Raw genomic sequence first — 21929 nt, forward strand, 5'->3', positions numbered from 1 at the left:
CACGACTCTTGGGCGTCAAACCCCTTTTACAAAACCGAAATTCTGGAGAAGAACAAGGCAGTTGGCGTTTAGATCGGGTCTGTGAAGTTGCTGCTTGTGTGAAAATAGTTATTTTCATCATGAAATCTATAGATTCAACAGAGTTAGTTGAATTGGAAGATAGGTGCATACATTTGTTTTCAAAGTGAACTTAGTTAAGTGCGATAAGTTGCACCATTGATGTTCAAAATAAGTTAACTAAACTGTGTCAGTTTTCTAGACTATATGCATTTTGAGATCCAATCTGACAATACTGGTAACGGATACACACATCTTACGTATGCAGCAAAAAATCATTAAAATATCTATATATATATAGAGAGAGAGAGATAGAAGTGCAAATAAAACCAAGTTTGAAGTGGTTACAAAGTAGTGGACTTAAAGTTATAATCAGGCATCAAGGACTTAATCTACTTTAGGATGCTACGGAAACCGTTCTAAAAGAATACTATCGACATGAAAGAATAGACGCTAAGATTGTGATTAACGCTGTGAAGTGAAGGACATACTTACCTGGAAATTAAAGAAGATGAACTGTGCAATAAATACAAATACATATTATTAACTATGAACTAGTGATGAAAATCATAAAATAGTTTTTTTTATTATTATTTTAGTTCAACTGTGAGCATATCTTATATTGATATCAATTAAGTGTTGTGGTTTAAGTGATTAAGTGTTGTGTTTTTAATAAAAGTGTTTATTAAACTACATGGAGTTATCACCTTCCCTAACGGAATTTCGGCTGGTATGGTAAGTACCAGAATAATTTGTTTGTTTCTTGCAGGTTTGCTGGATTCCATGTTCTTTAATATCAGATGTTCGAAACTAGTAAGGTAATCACACACCTATTCTTTGATAAACCAAGGTGGCAGATAACTCATGCGTAAGTCTACATATCAAAGAAAGTCCGAAAGGGGCTACAGGACTTTAAATAAGGAACTCATACTTACAGGAATGACATTATAGAAATTATATTATATTATATATATATATTTAATTATTTTTTTTTTATCTTAGCTCTACCGACTTTTATCTAAATTTCAGTATTTTCTATTATTTTATTTGACATATCTTTTGATTTTCTTTAAATTTGGATGATACAACATTCCTGTAAGTAAAGGGGTAGTAAGAGAGAGATTTACATATGAGTTTAATACGGAGATTTCTCTTTTCCTTCCCTGCACTGCACTCCACAGTAGTTTCGATCATTCAATCCCACGTTTCCGAAAATAGTCCCCCTATCAGAAAGATTTTTCTGAAAGAAACCCTGCGTTCAATGGTTTGTAACCTCTGTTCAACTGACCGCCAAACAGCTTACACCGTGTTTTCTATTTCGTATATATCATTTTATTGTTTGCCGTAACAATTTAATATCACATGCTTATTAAGGTGCAAAAACACTGCATTTATTCCATTCAGAGTAGAGATTGCAATTACAAGGTGAAAGTTGCCACTCAGCTATCATCTAACGTCAGGTGACTCTAAAACCTAGTTGGAGAGACGTTAAAAAAAGTTTGGTCTTTGTACGTATAAGGTCGTAAAACACAAGATCAAACTATTGAATGAAGAAAACATTGTTTACATAGTAACATTAGCACAAAAACGAATCTTGAACTTTGTCCCATCTGTTGCTGGCAAACATCACTACGTTGAAAAGTTGACAGATGGATCAGGTTGCGTGTTAAGTAATATCCAGGTAGAAGAATATCTTCAAATGCCATGTTAGTTCTGCATTTACGTCGAATATTAGTTTATCTTACCTTTAGTATTAAGAAATAACGAGTAACTTGAAATTCGTTGTTTCTGTAGGAACGAAATCACTAAATGAATTTCTGCCTCAAGGGCGCCGATCCTGGGGGGCCGAGGGGGCCCGCCCCCACAAAGCTGATGTGGGCCCCCTTATTATATTTAAGAATATATAATATTTCGCATAATTTGAATGCAATTTGTCTTAAAATCTTCATATATGCCTTCTGCATCTGAATGCCTACCCCCGAAATTAACAGAGAGATCGGCGCCCTTGTTCTGCCCCAACTCCATGAAGTGCAGTATGAACTTTGTTAATTTTTTAAAGAGCAGAAAAACAAACAAACAAAAAATATTAGGTTCCGTTTCTTATGCAAAATTTAATTTTTAATAATAATAATAGAATAATACATGGACATGTCTGTCTGTTTGTGTGTCTACCATAAGTTTTTCACATAGGAAGGAGTTCCCTGGAGCCACCAAATGTTGTATACACACAGATGTTCACGAGATTCAATCGCGTACGAAGCTTTTTTATCGATTGTTGGCTCGGGGAGTCGGATTTGAGGAGGTGAAAACGTATGCGAAAATATATGCACATTTCTCTCGGTTTGTAAGAATGCCTTGCTGTGAATGCAAACCTCCATTATCTCTTGATTGTGTGGGTTTACATAACAGCAGAGGATAAATGACCAGGCAATGCACTTTCTTTTTATCCAAGCTCTAAATTAAGACCCGGCAACGAAGGGTCTTTACAGTTAGTGAGAAAGCAGGGTAAATATGACCTCAGGGGGACACCGTTTGTGATGTGTGTTATAAAATGTGTAGAAAGCATGCAATGCTATTATTATAATTTGGATTTGATATGTATTCTGAAGTTGCATGTAGGTCTATATAAAATTACGTATTATTATTTTATAACCTATCTATGTAAACACCAAAACACAAACTTGTAAGAAAATTTGAAATTCATTCGATTTAAAATTTCAGGACTTCGTACGGGTAGCTATTTAAAATCGATTACAACGACGACTATTCAGTTCAGTTGTTATGAGATGTTCATTATATATTTATTTTTTCCTTTTGGAAATTTTCATATACAATTTGCTGTGAATAAAGATTAATCTAATCAATCCACAAATTTATTTCTATACTTAGTGAGATAACTTTTGTGTATTTTAAAGGTCGTTTCATAAGAATTCTTCAATGTATTTCCAATTATGAGGAATTATGATTTTTCTTAATTAGTAATATAAATAGGGTTCTCAAGTGTTCAAAGACGAATATGGAATACGTCTTGTAAATTATAAGTGGATTTTACCAAATTCAGATTTCAGTTGCCAAAGAATGGTAAGCAAAATTTTGTTTTTAGCATTCTGTGCATTAGTTCTAAATGGCACAGGTCCTAAACTGCAGTTCTAAAAATCTCTTGCCATCGCATTCATGCCAAGACTACTGTAAAAGTAGTGCGATCAGGTAGCTAATAACGCTATGATTTACCAAATATTTAAGTTTGTAGTTTGTAGCAGGGATGCTTACAGGAGTGTATGGGTTTATAGTCCATAATGCGTCATTGAAATTTTAGAAAATCTCAAAAAAAAAAAAAAAAAAAAAAGAGCAATGTAATTAATAGTTGTGAGAAACTTAAAAAAAAAAATATATATTTGAACTAGGTACAATTATTGCACTTTTAATTAGGGGCGGCTTTAGGATATTTTATACCCTAGGCGTAAAAGATGTCGGCGCCCCCATAATCTCTTTTTTCAACAAACCAAAATGAAGCCTTGTCACCCCTGACATTTTCACCATATCATCACATTGTTACCATTTGTTTAAGCATTAAATAAAATAAAACTTATTCCCAATACCTCTTCCTGTTGTGTTAATAAATAATCTATAAGCCAATTATTTAAAAAAAAGTTATTGATGTGGTATTTGGAATGAAATTTTACTAATATAACAACAGAGCAACAGGAAATTAAACTTTTATTGCTATGTAAATCATGTCGATGTCCATTGTAAATATAAAACAAAAAAGGCAAAAATGAAGTTTCTTAATTCATTTTTAATTATTTTGAATTTATGTAATTATTCTGTCAAAAGCTGACTAGCTTAAAAAATGTCCACGTCAGTTGTTATCTGATTATATAAATTTGGTATTCTGTGAAAGAAGGACCTTTGAATAATCGATAGTCTAGGGCAGGAAGTGTGTAAGAGGTAGTAGGTACTTGGTGCTACACGGGTAAGAATGTGAAGGGATAATTCTTGAAGTAGAGCTTCAGACCTTAAGTTTCCATTGGTATTGAACTTTATGTAGAAACTTTAGATCAATGGCATCCCCGCGAGCATGCGGAGTCTGGATATTGAGATAATGAAGGAGATCTTTAGTCATAGAAGGAACAGTGGGAACACGGAAACGTACTCTAGCCAGATAGATGTTCGCCGCTCTATAAAAGTGAGCAGTAATCGATCTTGGGTGATCGCACTTTTCATTAGCTTATTTTTCCTAAATATGTAGAGCGCTGGCGCACGTAGGTTTTGGCTAATGTTGATAAATCATACATAAAAGAAATGTCTGCCATTGCGCCCCTAAATGTTTCCTCTCTAGGCAGCTGCCTAGGTTGTCTATATGGACGAGCCGGGCGCATATTTGCGGATCCCAAACGTTTCAGCATATCCTCTGATCTGATTGGTCGATACAGATGCGATATCACAAGACATGATCTACATATAGCACAAAGTAAACGAAAATTGTTGTTGGCTCTGGTAGCCGAGTGGTCTAGCGTAACATGCTAGTAACGAAAATGTTTTTGGCGAGGGTTCGAATCCTGCCTACGGACAGTTTTTTTTTACTACTTTTAAAAATGTTTATAACACTTCTTTCGTTAAAATAAGATTAAAAATAATATTCAAAAAGTGATTTAACGAGCATTGTTTTAAAATTTTGATTAAACTTCTTTCATTAAAATAAGTTTGCCCTTGTACTATATAGATCCACAGCAAATGTAGTAGTAGTAGTACGTTTGCCCCTGTGCTATATAGATCCACAACTAATGTAGTAGTAGTAGTAGGAACGGGTTAGAAGCCCCGCAGGGGTTGTTTGGATTATGTTCTCGACATCAAATTGGCAAGAATGCTGAAACGTTTGGGATCGGCAAAAATGCGAGCCGGGCCTGCTTTTAATCGAGGCCGTATTAAGGGTTGGGAGTTGGTATATTGAAGTATGAGCCATTGAATCAGTTTGGAAGGAACAGCTGAGTTTGCCCCCTAATACAACGTCATGGCTACAAAGCACGGGACCTACTGTTAACGTGGGCCGAAGGTCGAGCAGGCTTGAATACGGTTCAGTTCGGGATGTACTGACCATCTTCTAGATTAACCCTCACGGTATTAGCTGTTCTACCACATTATCTCAATTTCAAAAGAGATGGATTATGACACCGGCCCCAGCAGCTGTAATTGCTGCTTTGGACGAACGTGTGAGGTAAATTTAGGAAAAGAACGTGTATAAAAACGGATGGGCACCAGTGGCGTATACTGGTTTGATGACTTGGGCTACCACTAACCTTATAGCACCTGTACATTATTATTATTATTATTATTATTATTATTATTATTATTATTATTATTATTATTATTATTATTATTATTATTATTATTATTATTATTATTATTGGAAACTACTTTCCACGTGATTATACAATCTTCAAAATAAGGATAAAACCTAACAACACACTTTTCTTTTATCAAATAGAGAAATAAATATATGATTTTCTTTTCAGTAGCAAGACTTACATTATCTTGTTAGTATTACGGAAAAATGATCGAACATTTCTACCTTCACTTGTATCATGAAGTAACCCTACATGTTGCTTGGAATAGGTCGTAACCCTACTCACCAGAGTGAATCGAAGCTGTCTGAGTAATAAAAAGTTTTTATTACTCGCCACTGGTATTATTAAAAACCGCTTAAATAGGCGATTATCCGACGAAGAAACCTCAGTGTGTAAGAGCCTTCGCAACGAAACGCAAATAATGAAACAGGTATTTATAACAGCTATGCCAACTATCGCAAAATACTATACAGTAAAACACAAAATTTTCGTTGCGTTGACACAAACCACTACGGAACGAAGCTCAAGGTGTCCGAGACAATTCCCAGAAATCCCCAAAATGCCTTGTCATTGCTCGTATAATTTCCCTTTACTCTTCGCTCACGCCCAAGAAACCGATTTTTCTAGAGACAAGTGCTGTTACTGGTAGCCAGTTCGTACGCTGTGAGCGTAGGTAAAGCGAAGGGGAATGCGGTGATATGATTATTGCTGTAGTAACTAGAGAATGTTTACTGCTGCGTTCTCATATCGAAGATCTCTTAAGTTAGGAGACAAACTGCGTGCAAAAAATCAGTGGATCTTTATAAATACATATAGTTTTCAGAAACTTGTATCATTGAAAGAAAATACTAAACTATAAAATTATCAATATCATTTAGTTTATATTATAACAACTTTATTTTGTAATAATCTAGGGCTACTGCCGGTAGGCCCGGTAGCTCACAAAATACGCCACCAATGAATACCTCTGGTTTGTAGCATAACATAGTGAACTAGAATTGAATTTTAGTGGAGAAAGATGCATACGTAAGTTTCGAAGGACGTTTTTTCACCTTCAGTCCTAACCAGTAGGAGTAATTCTTAAGCTTCCAATCTAACACATGCCATGTTTCAAAATGTATTATTATTATTATTATTATTATTATTATTATTATTATTATTATTATTATTATTATTATTATTATTATTATTATTATTACAGTGAAACCTGTCTATGTTGGCCACCATCGGTTCCATCGAAAAGTGTCCAACTTAGACAGGTGGCCAACTTACAGAAAATAAGTATGATTTGTGTATTTTAGAATAGGATTTCTAATATTACTTGATTGTAAAATTTTAATAAGCAGTGGTACGACAGCTACTTATAAATAATGTATATAGAGCAATCATAAAAATATACAGTACTAGAAAATATTACTATAGTATGCAATGGCGCCGATTTCTCTGTAAATTTGGGGGGGGCATTCAGATGCAGAAGGTATATATATGAACATTTTAAGACAAATTGCACTCAAATTATACTAAATATTGTATACTCATAAATAAAATAGGGGACCACATGAGCTTTGGGGGGCCCGGGCCCCCTCGCCCCCCTAGGATCGGCACCCTTGATAGTATATTTAATATATGTGCATACCTTTCTCTTCCTGAAAACTAGTCTGGTACATTGGATTATTCGGATTGAAAACACAATAACACAAACAACCATGAAATAGAAGTGTATGTACGCAGTTTATTGAAATTGATATTATAGCACACTGAGTTATTCAGATTGAAGACAAGAAAAGCTGTTATAAATTGAGAAATTCATATGCAATTTATATGACTTCTTTTCAGTTCATGACTTCTTTACTGAATGGTGGTAAATTCTAGACATATTTGCTTTATTCTTTTTGGCAAATATGCACATTCTAATATTGTAGTTAACTACCTCTTGTTAATGAGCTAGAAGTGTTTCCCTCGGAGCAAAAGATGTTTTGAGAAAATCTTGAGGGAATTCATATCTCAAAAACTCCGCTATCTTTTGACAAGCCGACAGGTGCCAATAGTTGAAAATTGAGATGGTTAGTTTTAACCTTGAGAATTTTCCGGAATTACTAAAGCTTCCCACTGATGAGAGGAGTTGATATAGCTAATGGTTTTATCAAAACAGACAGGTTAAACAATACGTACAACCACTTCCTGAATTCCTGTACGTGCTTTTTCTTATTAACATCTTCCTTCACCACCCCTTTATGAGGGTAGTGTTCTGGCCATTGACCTCCAAGAACTAATCGTGCGAATGTATGCTTCTTTGTCTCCAGTCACAAATACAGAACATCTGCCTCTCATATGGGAATTCGAAAGAGTTAAGAAAACTAACAAAACTGTATTTTTCGTGGCCAAGATACGCAGGTAAATTTATCATTATCATCATAGGGTAAACATTGCTTCAGTGTGGCCAACTTCCAAGATAGACAGGTGGCCAACTTATAGAGTAGTAAGTAACGAATGTCTTATGGGAAAATGCAGGTTCAAGACGAACTAGGCCAAGATATGCAGGTGGCCAACTTGGAGAGGTGGCCAAGTTGACAGGTTTCACTGTATTATTATTATTATTATTATTATTATTATTATTATTATTATTATTATTATTATTATTATTATTATTATTATTATTATTAACAGTAATTATCGTGAAATATAGTCTGAAAGTTGGAGTTAATTTACCTGTTGCCTTTTAAGTGATATTGATCAATAACAAGAGGGACCGTTGGAAAGTCTTAAAGAAAACATGTGTGGTTTTTCATTTCCTTACGACGTAAATCTCTTCTCTTCTCTGTGACTACTTAAAAAGTATTAAAAGCAATGCATAACATCCATAATATTCTAATCTCAAAGAAAACACACATTATGTTTAATAAAATCGCAGGAATTTTGCAAAATTTTTCCGAAATGTGTTTTTAGCATCGGTAGAGGTAAGGTTAAATTCACTTCGTCATTATTGTTCAATTTCAAACTTGTTTGTTTGGTAAGTCTCAGAACAGATATATGCCATATAGCGGCAATATGGAACACTTAGTAAGTTATTACTTAAGTTATCAAAACCATAATTTTTAGACCGAAGCATGGTGATTAAATCACTTTTTTTATTTTTTATAATTGACTGATTTGAATTCCGAAGTCAAAAGATTACGGGAAAGCCTGAAATATATATATATATATATATATATATATATATATATATATATATATATATATATATATATATATATATATATATATTTACAAAAAAATATAGGGAAACATATTTTTAAATGTGTGTGTGGGAGTAATTCAACCCTCATTGGGGGTCAAATTTCACGTTCTTGACTCTGATCAATGGGAATTGTGGGAAACGGTAATAAGGAAACAAATCATTTCAAATATGGTCAGTTGAATAACTTCTTTGAGTGTGTATGGCAGTCTACTTAGAAAGTATTATTTGCATACTTGAACACACTCAGTAGTCTTCAAGACAGTATTATAAATAATTTTGATGTTTGGTAAAGGATTTAGGCATAATTATAAAAAATGTGGCTATGTGCAAACCGACTGTGCGAAGATAGTTGCTTGCCAACCTTCCCAACATTGAAGTTATTTCTGGAGTCCACTGATGAAGAATTGCGCTGTCGTTGTTGACTCGTTGAGAGTCTTAATGACACTTCTTCCCCCAATCAAACTCTGAAAACACACTGATAAGAAATCCTCTTGAGTATGGTTTGTACATTTGGAACCTTATCTCGAGAGGAGCAAGATAAACTTGTAGTTTTGGGTGAAAGAATTTTCTGAGTATAAGAAAGCAAGGTATTAAACACCTGGTTGTAATTTGTACCAGATATCTTTTTCAATGCTTTGTAGGTTACCACGAAAAATAAACTAGAAATCACTTCGATGTTGGACCTGACTTAAAACTAAAAGTAGTAAAATTGAACCAGATGTAGAAAGAATTGTTCAAAACATAAAATAAGCATAATTTTCCCGATTACATCTAGATTCTGGAATATACAGTATGTTGTTGGTTTATAACATAAAAGAAGATTGTCACTTTAATTATTATTAAGATCGCTATCTATTTCTTAACTACTACTATGCAGATACCAAAATTTAAGGATGTCGGTTCAGTAGCTTGCCTCAAAAATAAAAGTGGGGTCCACAATCCTTAAGTAGTTGGAAGCTACTGAATTACCGCATAGAATAATAAAAGAGTCAGTGCGTTAGTATACTATTTATTTTTACTATGTTAGTATACTATTCAATACAAAGAAGTAAAAAAAAAAAAACATAAAAAATTTCAAATTTTAGGCTGGAATTCTCCAGGATCAATGTGATTAACAATAAGAAATTAATGTGTGAATTAGCCTTTATCTCAGTTGTTTGTTTTTCAAGTAAGATTCAAGTTTTTGGACAATATCTCGAGAACCATTTATCCTATCGAAATGAAATGCACGTCCCTGTATTTATTAGAATGTTTTTGTTCCTTTTTATTATGAAATCTGTCACCTAAAATTACCAGAAAACGTTATTGTTCCTTATTTCACAAGTTCTAGTAACTCTCTTGGGAACTAATCATCAAATAGAAGAAAATGAACATCCCTGTAATCATGAAAATAATATAGTAAGTTCTTCTAATGGAAGGCATCATAACAAAAGCAACAGTAAAAACAGTTGTTGTCTGTTTCCTAACTATATATTCATGGCACAAGGCGGCCATTTTAAAATGTCCTTCACAGGTGTTAGTGGACGGCCATTTTTGGCTTCCTATCACATGAGTACTGACTATTTACCAAGTTTCATGCTTTTATCACTGAAAACACAATTCATGCATTTATTGACCGAAATCTGATATACTATCATACGGGTCATCAGAACAAAGATTCGTTCTTCTGTATTCATTACTTCGTGCGCTGAAAGTAATAAAAAAGAAGGAAAAGTTTTGATTTTCTTTATATTTTGAGTTTCTTTAGCAGCTAATCGTGTACTTTCCCTCACTGTCATATTTACTGTTCTCAAGTTGTAGAAAAAGACACTCAACACTTGCTTGTTTGATAGTAATTTACTTCCCAGAATCTGTTCATTGGCACTATTAGGTACTAGAGGAGGAATCTTTTTACGGGTAATAATTCTTACATGACTAAAGCTATCTTTGAAATAGTGCCAGATTTGTGCTTCTGGTGAGAAGCAACCTCAAAACAATATGACACATGACCCTCTTTCTATTTGAAAATTTTGACTTAAATGCAAGATGGCGGGCTTCAAGATGGCTCTCATGACAATACTATACAAAATTAGGCGTATCTCTTCCTCTAGTTATAGTATTCAGGGTATCTTCGCATTCTTTTTAGCATATTCTAAATTACAGGAGTTTATTCCAAATTTATCCCATATACTATCCATCTATTGTAATCGGATTCAAAACTTTTGGTCACTTGAGGCACCATTTAATACTATCCAATGGAGCTAATTTTTCTCCTGGCTTAGTTCAGTCCCATATGGAACCATTTTAAGGGGTTCGTGCAAAGAAATTCGCAAATCAAAAATTAAGGACCACCCTATATATATATATATATATATATATATATATATATATATATATATATATATATATATATATATATATATATATATATATATGGAGAGAGAGAGTAGATTGATGGATAGTACATGGATGAATATATGGATGAAAAAACATTTTTTTAATGGATACCACAAGTGACAAGTAGATCATCCTAATACAAGGTGGTGTGACGAAATTTGGTAGCACTTCCAATATCTTGGAAAGAATTATCCCAGATAGATGATTGTCAAAAAGTATTGGAAAGACCTTAATCCAGCAATGGATCGACAACTGTTGGATGGTATGTATGCGTTTCAAATATAAATAGCCCCCACCACTACACTAATGTGAACCCAGTCCTCATTCTCGATATCTGAGCATTTGAGGTTAAGAAATAAACGTTTATATCTTGCTCTGAGAGATCATATGTTTAACCGCGTAGCTCTAAGAATTTCTAAAAAAACAAAGGTACTTAAACTAAAATTTACTGTTATGTCTGGGTATAAGAAACTGTTCAGTGAACTCAAAATATTTTAACAACTGGTTCTAGCGAACCGGCTGAATAGCACTACTACAGTATATTAGACATGATAAATATGAACAGACTTGAATTTGGTTTTTAAAATGTGTCTAATTTTACAAAAGTAAGTACTTACTTTTAGGGCATCCTCTACAAATAAGTACTATACATTTCCCAAATAATTTTTCAAAGAATGAAAAAGGTTAACAGTTTGAGTAATATTAAGGCGAACAACACATTTCGGTAAAATTTTGTATAAAACGGAAGTTGGAAACTTCTTTTGCATGTGTGTTTACTGATGGATTATTATAAATGAAGACACTCTTAGGCCTGTGTGCCATGTGTAACCAACACATGTACTTTGCTATTAAGATATTTACTAATTACATATCATTAATTAAGTTGTGAATTAGCTACCTTTCTGGTTGTGAATGGCATATTGTTTATTTTACAAAGAAACAGTAGGTCTATAAAAGACCTTCAAAACATCAACTACATGGAAAATAACTTACCGCTGCACGAGACGTTCTAACAAGTTGTTGAGTCATTATTTGTTCTTGTTCTATCTTGTCATGTGGAACTCAGCTGTGGTTTTGTTGTTTCTTGTTGCTTCAGCACTTTTAACTGGTAAGTAGCATCATATAAACCTCTAAGTACAAGCAAACATATCGATTAACCTCTGAATTTTTAAAAAATGAGGAAAATAGGTTACAGTTTTGTCTGTTATTTGAAAAATTTGATATAACCAATGAAAGTTGAACAATTTGTAAAGGGATTCTATAAGAACCATTACATTTCTCTGAAGTTTAGTGGGCAACATAAATAACAATAAATAGCAGTAGAGAGGCGTGATCTGTGTTTACAGCGGTTGCAACATCAAAGATTTATACGAGTTTCTGAGTGTTACTTAAAAATTAAGAAAATCTGTGTAGAAAATAATCTCTTTTCCTCTTTTTACACTTACTGATTTACTTAACTTGGTTATTACTAATCTGAAACCCGTTTGCTATTTTTTTTACACAGATATTATTATGATACTTAAGTAGGGACGCACTAATTCAGCGATAGAGTGGTTAGCTCTAGTGTTTGGGGTCCCTGGTTTTGATCCAAGCTTGTACCAGGAGGACTTTTTTCGTGAGTCAGCACATTATATGTAGGTTTCCTTCAGAGTTCTCCCGTTTCCTCTTCCTTCATAGCACTATTACCATCTATGCCATCATCATATATATTGCAAACTGTGGTTGTGTTTTGTAAAATCATATCCTCTCTCATACTTAGTATAGACTAAGTTTTAGGAATCTTCTCATACAAACTTCAAATAACTGCAAAATAATAACTCTGACATTTTTATTCATATCCAACTGGAATGTTGAATGTGAAATAACACTTTCAAGAAACAAATCTCTATGTATAAATACTATTAGTAGACTCAATGATGGTAGAGTGAAAGCAGAACTTCAAAATTTGTACAAATCATGGACAAAGTGTGATAATGGTTTTAGAGAAGTTGAAACATGTGTATTTGTTACAATGTAAAGCAAATTTTTGAGCGACATGACTCTAATCTAAGCAGCTGAAAGTACAAGAACACTAAACCAGTTTTCTTTTTGTAAGCCACATACACAACTTTCTCTTTATATTACCTTTGCTATTTCGAGAAACAAACAAACAAACAAACAAAAACATTATAGTGTATGTAAAGTAGCATCTTTGATTATATCCGAGGGCTGGTGAGAGACTGTTATATAACCACCATACAAACTTAAATATTTATTCTTATATACTACAAGGTAAAATGTGATCCAAAAGAGATTATGAATTTCCTATATATTACTTTTTATCCTTTTACGTAAACGAGGAATGTTAAAATCTTTGTTACAGTAGGTCTTGTTAGAATAAATCATTCTTGCAAAATCTTGGTGTTTACAATAGATGCAAACTTAATTGACATATTATTTTGAAATAACTATATCAATCGAATTATTTACTGCGTAATAGTATACGTAAACTACTGTACTGTTTTGTAACCTTAAAACGAAACTTAAGAATTGTTATTGATTGTTTTGTATTGTGTAATAATTCTACTAAATTCTATGGAAATACATTAATACTCGTATATTTGTTGAATTCTGGGTAGTAAATGGAAACAACATGAATTTAGATGCATCTTTAATATTTAATTACATGAAACTTAATGACATTACATTGTTTGGATAGTTGACATTCTAAAGAATGAAATGTTACATTTGGACAGGAGGACCTTGAAATTTTAAAAAAAATAAAAAAAACTGTCCATCTGGAAGATCTCTGTGCTTAATGAGCTTCTTGTTAATTTTTTTTACAGGACTGTTAAATAAAAGGCGTAACTTACAAATTGTAGGATAAAAATCCTGGCCTGATGATAACCATGATGATTGTTCCGAGTATCAAGTATCTGGCACTTACAATTTCATTTTTAAACTTTCTGTTTATAACTTCGTTGAAACCGAACTTGATTATTGTCTTTCTGGAAACTAATACCTTTACATCATATTTATAATAAATCTAAAGTTTTAATACACGTAGGTTCCCACTATTTTATACACAATATGATAATAAGAAAGAGCATATAGTATTTTGTCGTTTTATTGTTCTATGTAAATAATCAGCGTTAATATTTTCGTTTATAGTTAACTGGATGTTGGTATAATATTACTTAATAACAGTCATACAAAAGTTAATATTTATTTTTAAGAAGTACACGTTGTAATATATCACAAGAAATATTATAAATCATTTCTCTTCTTATATAAATGAAGAAGGTTAATATCTATGTTTATAGGTGCAAACCGGTATTTTGAGAGATTATTTTGTAATAACAATTTGGCCGGAAATATTTGTTCCCTAGTACTACACATGAGAAAATGGTCATAAGAAAGATTATAATCTTTTAATGCTACTGTTATATTCTTTTAGATAAATCAAAAACGTTAATATCTTTGGCTATAGGTGGGAGCTCGTCTGGGAGACTATTTTATGAAAGCTACTCCAATTTAAATGTTTATTTATAATATTACAAGTTGCAATATGATCACAAGAAAGATTATACATATCCTGGATTTTATTTCTGTTCCTTTATATAAATGAGGAAACAACGTTTTGTTCATAGTTGCAATTTCAATCGATGGATTATTTTCTGATAACTATTTGGGTGGAATTATGTAGTCCCTAGTAATGCACATTAGAATGACCACATTCTAATATATGTTATGTATTTTATATTATAGTACATTCTTCTATATAAGAAATGTGTTAACATCTTTGATTAAAACAGGAAGCTGGTCTGAGATTTTTTTTTATAATCTCTATACCAATTTTGCTTCTGCTCGACCAAACAATAATTTATTGTTCTGCGTTTGCATTTCTATTAGTGGATTGTATTAGTGGTATTAGTGGACTGTATACATTGAATTAATAACATATTAAAATAAGGAAAATACAACACACAAACACTGAAGATCAAGCACATGAGGCTTGAAATGAAATGAAATCTTTAAGTTTTACGTATCACGAATATGCCGGTTAGGCTAAAGGAGACGGTGATAATAAGAGATGAGTAAAACGAAGAAAGTGGGAGAAAACGGGAGAACCCCGAGAACACCCACGAGCACGGTGTTTGTCCACCACAAAGTCCAAACGGCGCGAGCTGGGATCGAACGAGGGACCCCAAGCACCGAAGGTGAACGCTCTACCACTGAGCCACCGCGCCCCCTCACATGAAGCTTCTCCACAAGAGGACAATACAATACTGGCAAAAACATGCGGGAGGCGGCGTAACGGTATTTTTGAAAAGAAAGAGAAGAGACCGCCAGAGTAAACAAAATTGACCTGAAGAGACATCTGTACAGCAAAACTGACACTACATAAAACATATATTTTGTTCCAAGTTTTGGGAATGCTGACAGTAGGCTCGAACCAAGGATGTTATAAAATAGGGGATCTGCCCATACGTATCTTCATCATATGAACTCAATGAAGCCGCCCCCCCAAAAAACGAGCATCGTCAGGGACACATCTGATTGGCTACTCTCGTTTCCGCCATGATTGTTGGTTCGAAACATTGCGATTTTAGTGGCCCTGAGTGGGCAGAGTAGGTGTGGCGAAGGTGTGACGTATTGCTTCACGATTTTGTTGTATGGGCAGATCCTCTATTTTATAACATCCTTGTCTCGAACACTGAAAAATATATGCCTCCTTTTTATTATTATTTCTGCGAAAGAGGTAGAGAGCAGAATGGCCCAAACAAATTTAAATATAACACGTTAGAATATTATTAAAAGAAATATTATAAATCTCCTATATTATAGTTGTATTCTTTTATACAACTATATGAGGAAGGTTTAAATCTTATTTTCATAGGTGTGACATTAAAAAGATTATTCTTCCCGCCTGAGAAACAATATTTTGTACATTGCAAAATACTCCTATACAAATTTCATTGTTGTATGCTAAGTTTCGAAAGAAGCATTTTCTTGTGCAGCGTTTTTCAAACTTTTTAAACTGTAACCACTTTTATTGCTCAGAATATTATGAATCAATATACACGATATAATGGATATATGTGCTAGGTATAATGTTTCGAACATTTGTTAATAACTGTATATTTACATTTTAAAAGTTTATTAATTTTATGTTGGTATAATCAGTCGAAAATACGTATATACACTATTAGTTTTTCTACATAGTTGAAAGGTACAGAGGGGACGGTGAAAGATGGTTGTTTTTGTGTTGGAATTTATCGTTCCTTTTCAGTACCGAGGGTATGTATAACATGAAATTACACTCGCGGGATTGTTCTTAATTTTGCGAAGAATAGCACTTCGTCACTATCGGACAATTTCCTGGGCTGTACAATTTGTGATATGGATTCTATTCTATTTCCATTTTTATATATCCTGACAATGTCTCGAACAGTACTTTTGGGGATGCGTAATATTTAAGCTATTTTAGCGTATTTACGCTCCTTTGCATGATGACAGATCACCAATTGCCAGTGCTTGAGACTTGTATTTTTACCTTTTCTACCCATATTCGCCACGGTCCATGTAACCTGTTTGATTCACAACGTTCAGTGCCAGTGTTGCCACAGTCCTATCTCTGGAGTGGGCTGAAAAATAGTACCAAATTGAAACAAAAAGGGCTGAATTTATTATTTTGTACCAGCGTAATACATGGCTCTATAAGAGGAAACTAAAAGAGGTGAAGTTCTAGAACATTCCCACCCCCCTCTTCCAAGAGTGCAAACCAAGAAAGTGCTCTTTTTAAAAATTACTTTTTAAAAACATCCAAATACTAGTAACCCGAACAACCGTGGAAGTAGATAAAACTTTTATCGCACGTAGGAAGTTTAACAGGACGCAAATTAAAACGGAAAACAGTTATCATTTTCGGTATGTATTGTAAGGAAATCAAACGCGCCTTTATTTCAAAGTGACCAATAAACCAAAAAACTATTATGGTCATATACAGAGAAAAATCCATTCTCCGGACAGCGTTATATTGTACAAATATAAGGAATCCTCTTGCTTACTACAGAAATCAGTATGGAGCATACGTTATCCATATGCTACATACGCACTGCCCTTAGATGTTACATTATGCCGTTGCAGGATGCCTGATATCTAACAATTTTCCGTATGCACATGTTACATTCCTCAGCTATATGGTATATACGTCCACTTGTATGTGAGATCCTAGCCGCCTATATTGTTTCATATGGAATGTACGTATAGATGGAACACATACGGAAAGTATTATACGTACGTTTTCAGTTACACGTCTGTTGTACGCTAAGTCCAAAAACTACAGGAATTATGCATGTAATGATTTTTAATTACGCCACCTACAATTTTTTCTCAATATATGAAAAAATATAAAACTAGAAACAAATCAATCATCAAATTTATGTGTAAATACTTCGTTATAATAAAATATTAAAATATAAATTATTGCTCCTTATTCGTGCTCATTTCACAACCGAAGCAGAATAATAGAATGTAAGAAGAATATAAGGTAAGTAAACTGACATTTGTTAAAAAAAAAGAAAAAAAAGAAAAAAAAGTAAAACCGGTCCAGGTACGACGGATGGGAATTCCAAGTTGGTTACCCACCGTCACTAACGGGTGTCCGCGGCCCGTCTTAAAGGGACCTAGAACCTTTCCTGAAAGACATCAAAAGAAAGAGATATAGGGAAAGTCTTACCGACACTTTTGAAAATGTGACAAGTATTTGTTAAATGGAGCTGAATTGGGTAGAATAGTACCAACTTTTTCACAAAAGGGGCTGAAAATGCCAGCGTGGTACCAACGGGCCGATGAATGACAAAAAGGGCTGAATTTGGTACAATTGTACCAAGTGTGGCAACAATGTTCAGTGCTGTTTATGCACCTCTGCTATTACATCTCTTCTGCTGTCATTTGCAGTACACGTCTTGTCACCGTACCATGCCCTCTACATAGTACAGAAAGAGTAAACAGCGTTGGCGTTATCGAAACCGAATATTAGTGGGAGATATTTTTGGTCCATTATCTGTTTCACATCCTGTTACCAAGCATTGATTAACATATTGTGGCACATTTTTTTCTTTCAGAGTTCAATATATATCCACGTATCTTTTGCCTTGCAAATTACGTTTACTTGATCTTTTATTATCCAAATCCAATTTGTTTCTGGCAATTACTAATAAAAACCGAATATTAATGTGAGGGACTGTAAGTTTTATTATTCGATACGTAAATTTTAGAGAAGTAAGCAATAGATTAGAAAAACAAAGTTTCTAGACGGGTCGAGATTGAAGACATGTTTTTAAGGATTTTTACATATAAGAAATCCAACTGCATTCGGACTTACAACTCTAGTGTTAAGTCATTAGAAAAAATTGGGATTGTCTGTGACAAAATGCAGAGGGCAGGTATATGATGGCGCTACTGTGATGAGTGGTGCTTACTTAGGTGCTCAGAAGAGTCTTCAAGAAATCGAGGAACGAGCTATATACAAATATGTTCACTGCGCGGTACATAACCTAAACCTTGTCATTAATGATCCCGTCAAAGGTGTAAAAGAAGTTGCCAGTTGCTTCACACTTCCAGGATTTGTATATATATTTTTGGATAAAGTATAACTAGGTGGGATATTCTGTCATCATTGACAGAAGAATCAGATGTCACTTTGAAAAAGCTCAAGGCCACAGCTGTTGCTGCGAAGTGGAAATTCAACCCTGTGTTCGTAGAAAGAAGGCAACCCAAAGTGGAAAACACTTCAATGAACCGGTAGAAAATCATCGGTTTTTGGACCAGGCCCGTAGCGAGCCCAAAAATGTAGGGGTGGGGGTGCGGTAGAAGTTAGGGAGGCCCGACCCAACCATACTATAGTTCGTCACCATATTATACTTCATTTGCAAGCTTACTGTGAAAATTTTAGGGGGACGGCCCCTAGCCCCCCATGGGTACGGGCCTGTTTCGGACTCAGAGGCTTGCTTCAGGGTTAATGTTTACAATATACTTCTAGATATCCCGTACAGTGAAATAGAGAACCATTTTACATCGTTACAGACAATTCTTAATGGATTTTCAATCATATTCCTGAAAGTGCTTGTGAACCTTTTAGGTGAAGAAATTTTAGTTAACACCTTTCTATATGATTTTTTTTCTTTTACCGAAAAAAATAATCACTATTGTAAATCCTCATATGAGAACTTGAAAAATGAATTAAAACTTGAATTTTAGATTTTTCACTTAATTCCGACGAGAAATAAATAAGTGCCATATATGACACACTTACTAAGAACATGCCAGATGACACCAAAATCTCTTATTCATACATGTCAGTATCTCACACAGCAGACAAAACAGTCATTTGATGCCCTTGATACATCACAAAAAAGCTAAAGTAAAAAAAGTGTATGTGTCATATATGGCACAGCATACGGTAAGGGGTTAAGGATGAAAAACTACAAAAGAAGTACCAGTAAGACATTGGCCCGTTGCTACCATTGGAATTAATTTCCTTTCGCACAAGACTTAGAAACCATATTTCAAAGATCAACACTGTTCTTAAGTTGGCGGTATTATGTATACGTCGAGTTTAATACTATTGTCCCAAGTTATCCTGAAGTTTTGACTAGTCTTGCTTTTTTCCTGACTTTACCCGCAACTGTGGCTTCCGCTGAAAGGTCATTCTCAATCTTGAAGAGAATCAAATGCTATTTAAGATGTTCAATGACACAGGAGAGAATGAGCAACTTGGAATGTTGGCATTCAAATTTTCTTGCGGAGGAGAGGGCGAAACTTCTAGATCCGCTACTACCCCTATAATATTTTTCGCGATACATATATTTGGATTGCGTGCTTTTACCCGGGGCCATTTCAGAAGGGGGCAGGGATTTCTGGAGGGAATTTTTCCGACATTCTCTCAATTTTGTCTTTTCAAGTACCTAATGGGCCCTAATACAGAACACCTCTGGAAAGCTTGTTTCATGCTCAAGAGAATGAACTATAGAGCGTGACTTTGCAATGAACAGTGTTAATGCAATAGCTATTTCACTACTCGTCTACGATTTTCTTTATAATAATAGGGTTAATGGGCCCCAGGGATTTACTCCGTTGTCCATGGCACCTAATTTTTTTGTGCATGAACATATCTTTGTTATCGAATGGACTAGGTTTGATTGGGATGTCCGGATGACACGTTCATGTCCGTTCCTGGTGAATTAAGTGATAGTTTGGGTTTGGCTACATTATATGTTGTTCTCCAGATATAAGGGGTAAAATAAATTTTTTGATTGAAATATACTGGATCTTTTGATGCTTTTTTGGATTAGGGGCCAGAAAATTGTTGAATGGCCCCTAAATCGAGTTTTTGTATTTTGTACGGAATAAGCACATCATACTGAGTTAAGTGACAGTTTGGGTTTGGCTACATTATATGTAGTTCTCCAGATATAAGGCCTACAAGAAAATTTTTGCCTGAAATATATTGGACCTGTTGATCCAAAAACAGGAAAGAAGATGAAAATAATTCAGTATCACTTATTATTCCTGATTCTTTTCCTTTTAATTCTTCAGATTAGGAATCATGTAGTTTACAGGACAAAACTTTCTGACACTAGTTTGGCCATCACTGGTGTAGGGTATAAGGAGAAAATGTGTACACAATTTCAAGTTCCTTGTCTCAAAGGATTCGAAGATCTGTGAAAAGGCGACAAAAAGTTTAAATAATCTTTCCCCTGTCAGAGATTGAATTTTGTAAACAGCGCATGAAACCATTAAAATACAAATCTATGTTATACAGGGTGTCTCAAAAGTCCCCTGACATATGGTAACTATTATTATCAGAGTTACAAAAAATGTGAGAGGGAAAACCGTCTCCAAATATGATGTTTTCAGTCTAAAGTGAAGGATTTTTTTTTTTAATCTGACGAGCCGTTTGGGCTATGCACTCTTTATGCTCCCAGTGTAAAACGAAAATGCAATGTTGCCATTTACCTGGACCCACAACATAAGTGAATGAAATTACTGTCTTTTACCCTAACGTGTCGATAGCCGCCAACATCATTTACTCATGTTGTAGGTTCAGGTAAATGACAACTTGCATTTTCGTTTAACATTAGTTGCATAAAGAGTGTACAGCCCAAACGGCTCGTCCGATTAAAAAAAAAAAAAAAAAACCTTCACTTTAGATTAAAAATATCATATTTGGAGACGGTTTCCCCTCTCACATTTTGTTGTAACTCTGATAATAACAGAGTTATCCTATGTCAGGGGACTTTTGAGACACCTTGTATACTTCCCAAATACTTTTTCAAAGAGAGAAAAGATATCTTCATGTTCCGAGTAATCACAAGATCAACAACACATTTGTGTAAAATTTTGTACAGAACGGAAGTTGGATACTCTACTCTTCCTCTGCACGTATGTTTACTGAAGGATTATTATGAATGGAGACATTCTTGTATCTGTCTTGCACACTGATTGAGTAAAGAATTGTCTACGTTTCTGGTCGTTTTTTAATGGCACGTTATATTTCACAAAGAAACAATGTAAAAGACTTCCATTAGCAACAAGGGGAAATAAACTCATCACTGGACGAGATGTGGTGATAAAGTATGAGCCATTTGTTTTCGTTCAATGTTATCATGTGGAAGTCAGCTGTGATTTGCTTGTTCTTCGTCGCTTCAGTACTTTTGACTGGTAAGTGATATCAAAGAGATCTCTAACTAGAAGTAAACGTATTTGACTTTTAGAAAATAGGAAAACGAGTTAGACCTGATTACCAAAGTTCATGAAAAGAAATAGACGGCATCTGACTAAAATATTTATTTTAAAACATAAACTAATACAAATAGATACTTTTTTATCTTTGAAGTGATCTTTTTTTTTTATTTATTGTTTTACGC

The 21929-nt window shown here is 34.1% G+C and overlaps 1 protein-coding gene across 4 annotated transcripts in view; it reads left to right on the forward strand.

Moving 5' to 3' along the window:
* Positions 1-56: 56 nt before the first annotated feature.
* The window catches only part of LOC145683939 (endoglucanase G-like), an 81239-nt gene continuing 59366 nt past the window's right edge, over positions 57-21929 (forward strand). The window contains exon 1 of one of the 4 annotated variants that reach the window (XM_081755639.1): positions 57-792. Coding sequence is in view for 3 of the 4 variants with exons in the window: in XM_081755638.1 (XP_081611764.1) it covers positions 21639-21723 (85 nt within the window). In the remaining variant the exon portion in view is untranslated. Of the gene's footprint in view, positions 793-12022; positions 12125-21512; positions 21724-21929 lie in introns of those variants that run through there. The other 3 variants (XM_081755637.1, XM_081755638.1, XM_081755636.1) reach the window with 3 other exon arrangements.

This window comes from Thermobia domestica, chromosome 4 (genome assembly GCF_964235325.1).
Source record: "Thermobia domestica chromosome 4, izTheDome1.hap1.1, whole genome shotgun sequence".
In the NCBI taxonomy this organism is placed as follows: domain Eukaryota; kingdom Metazoa; phylum Arthropoda; class Insecta; order Zygentoma; family Lepismatidae; genus Thermobia; species Thermobia domestica.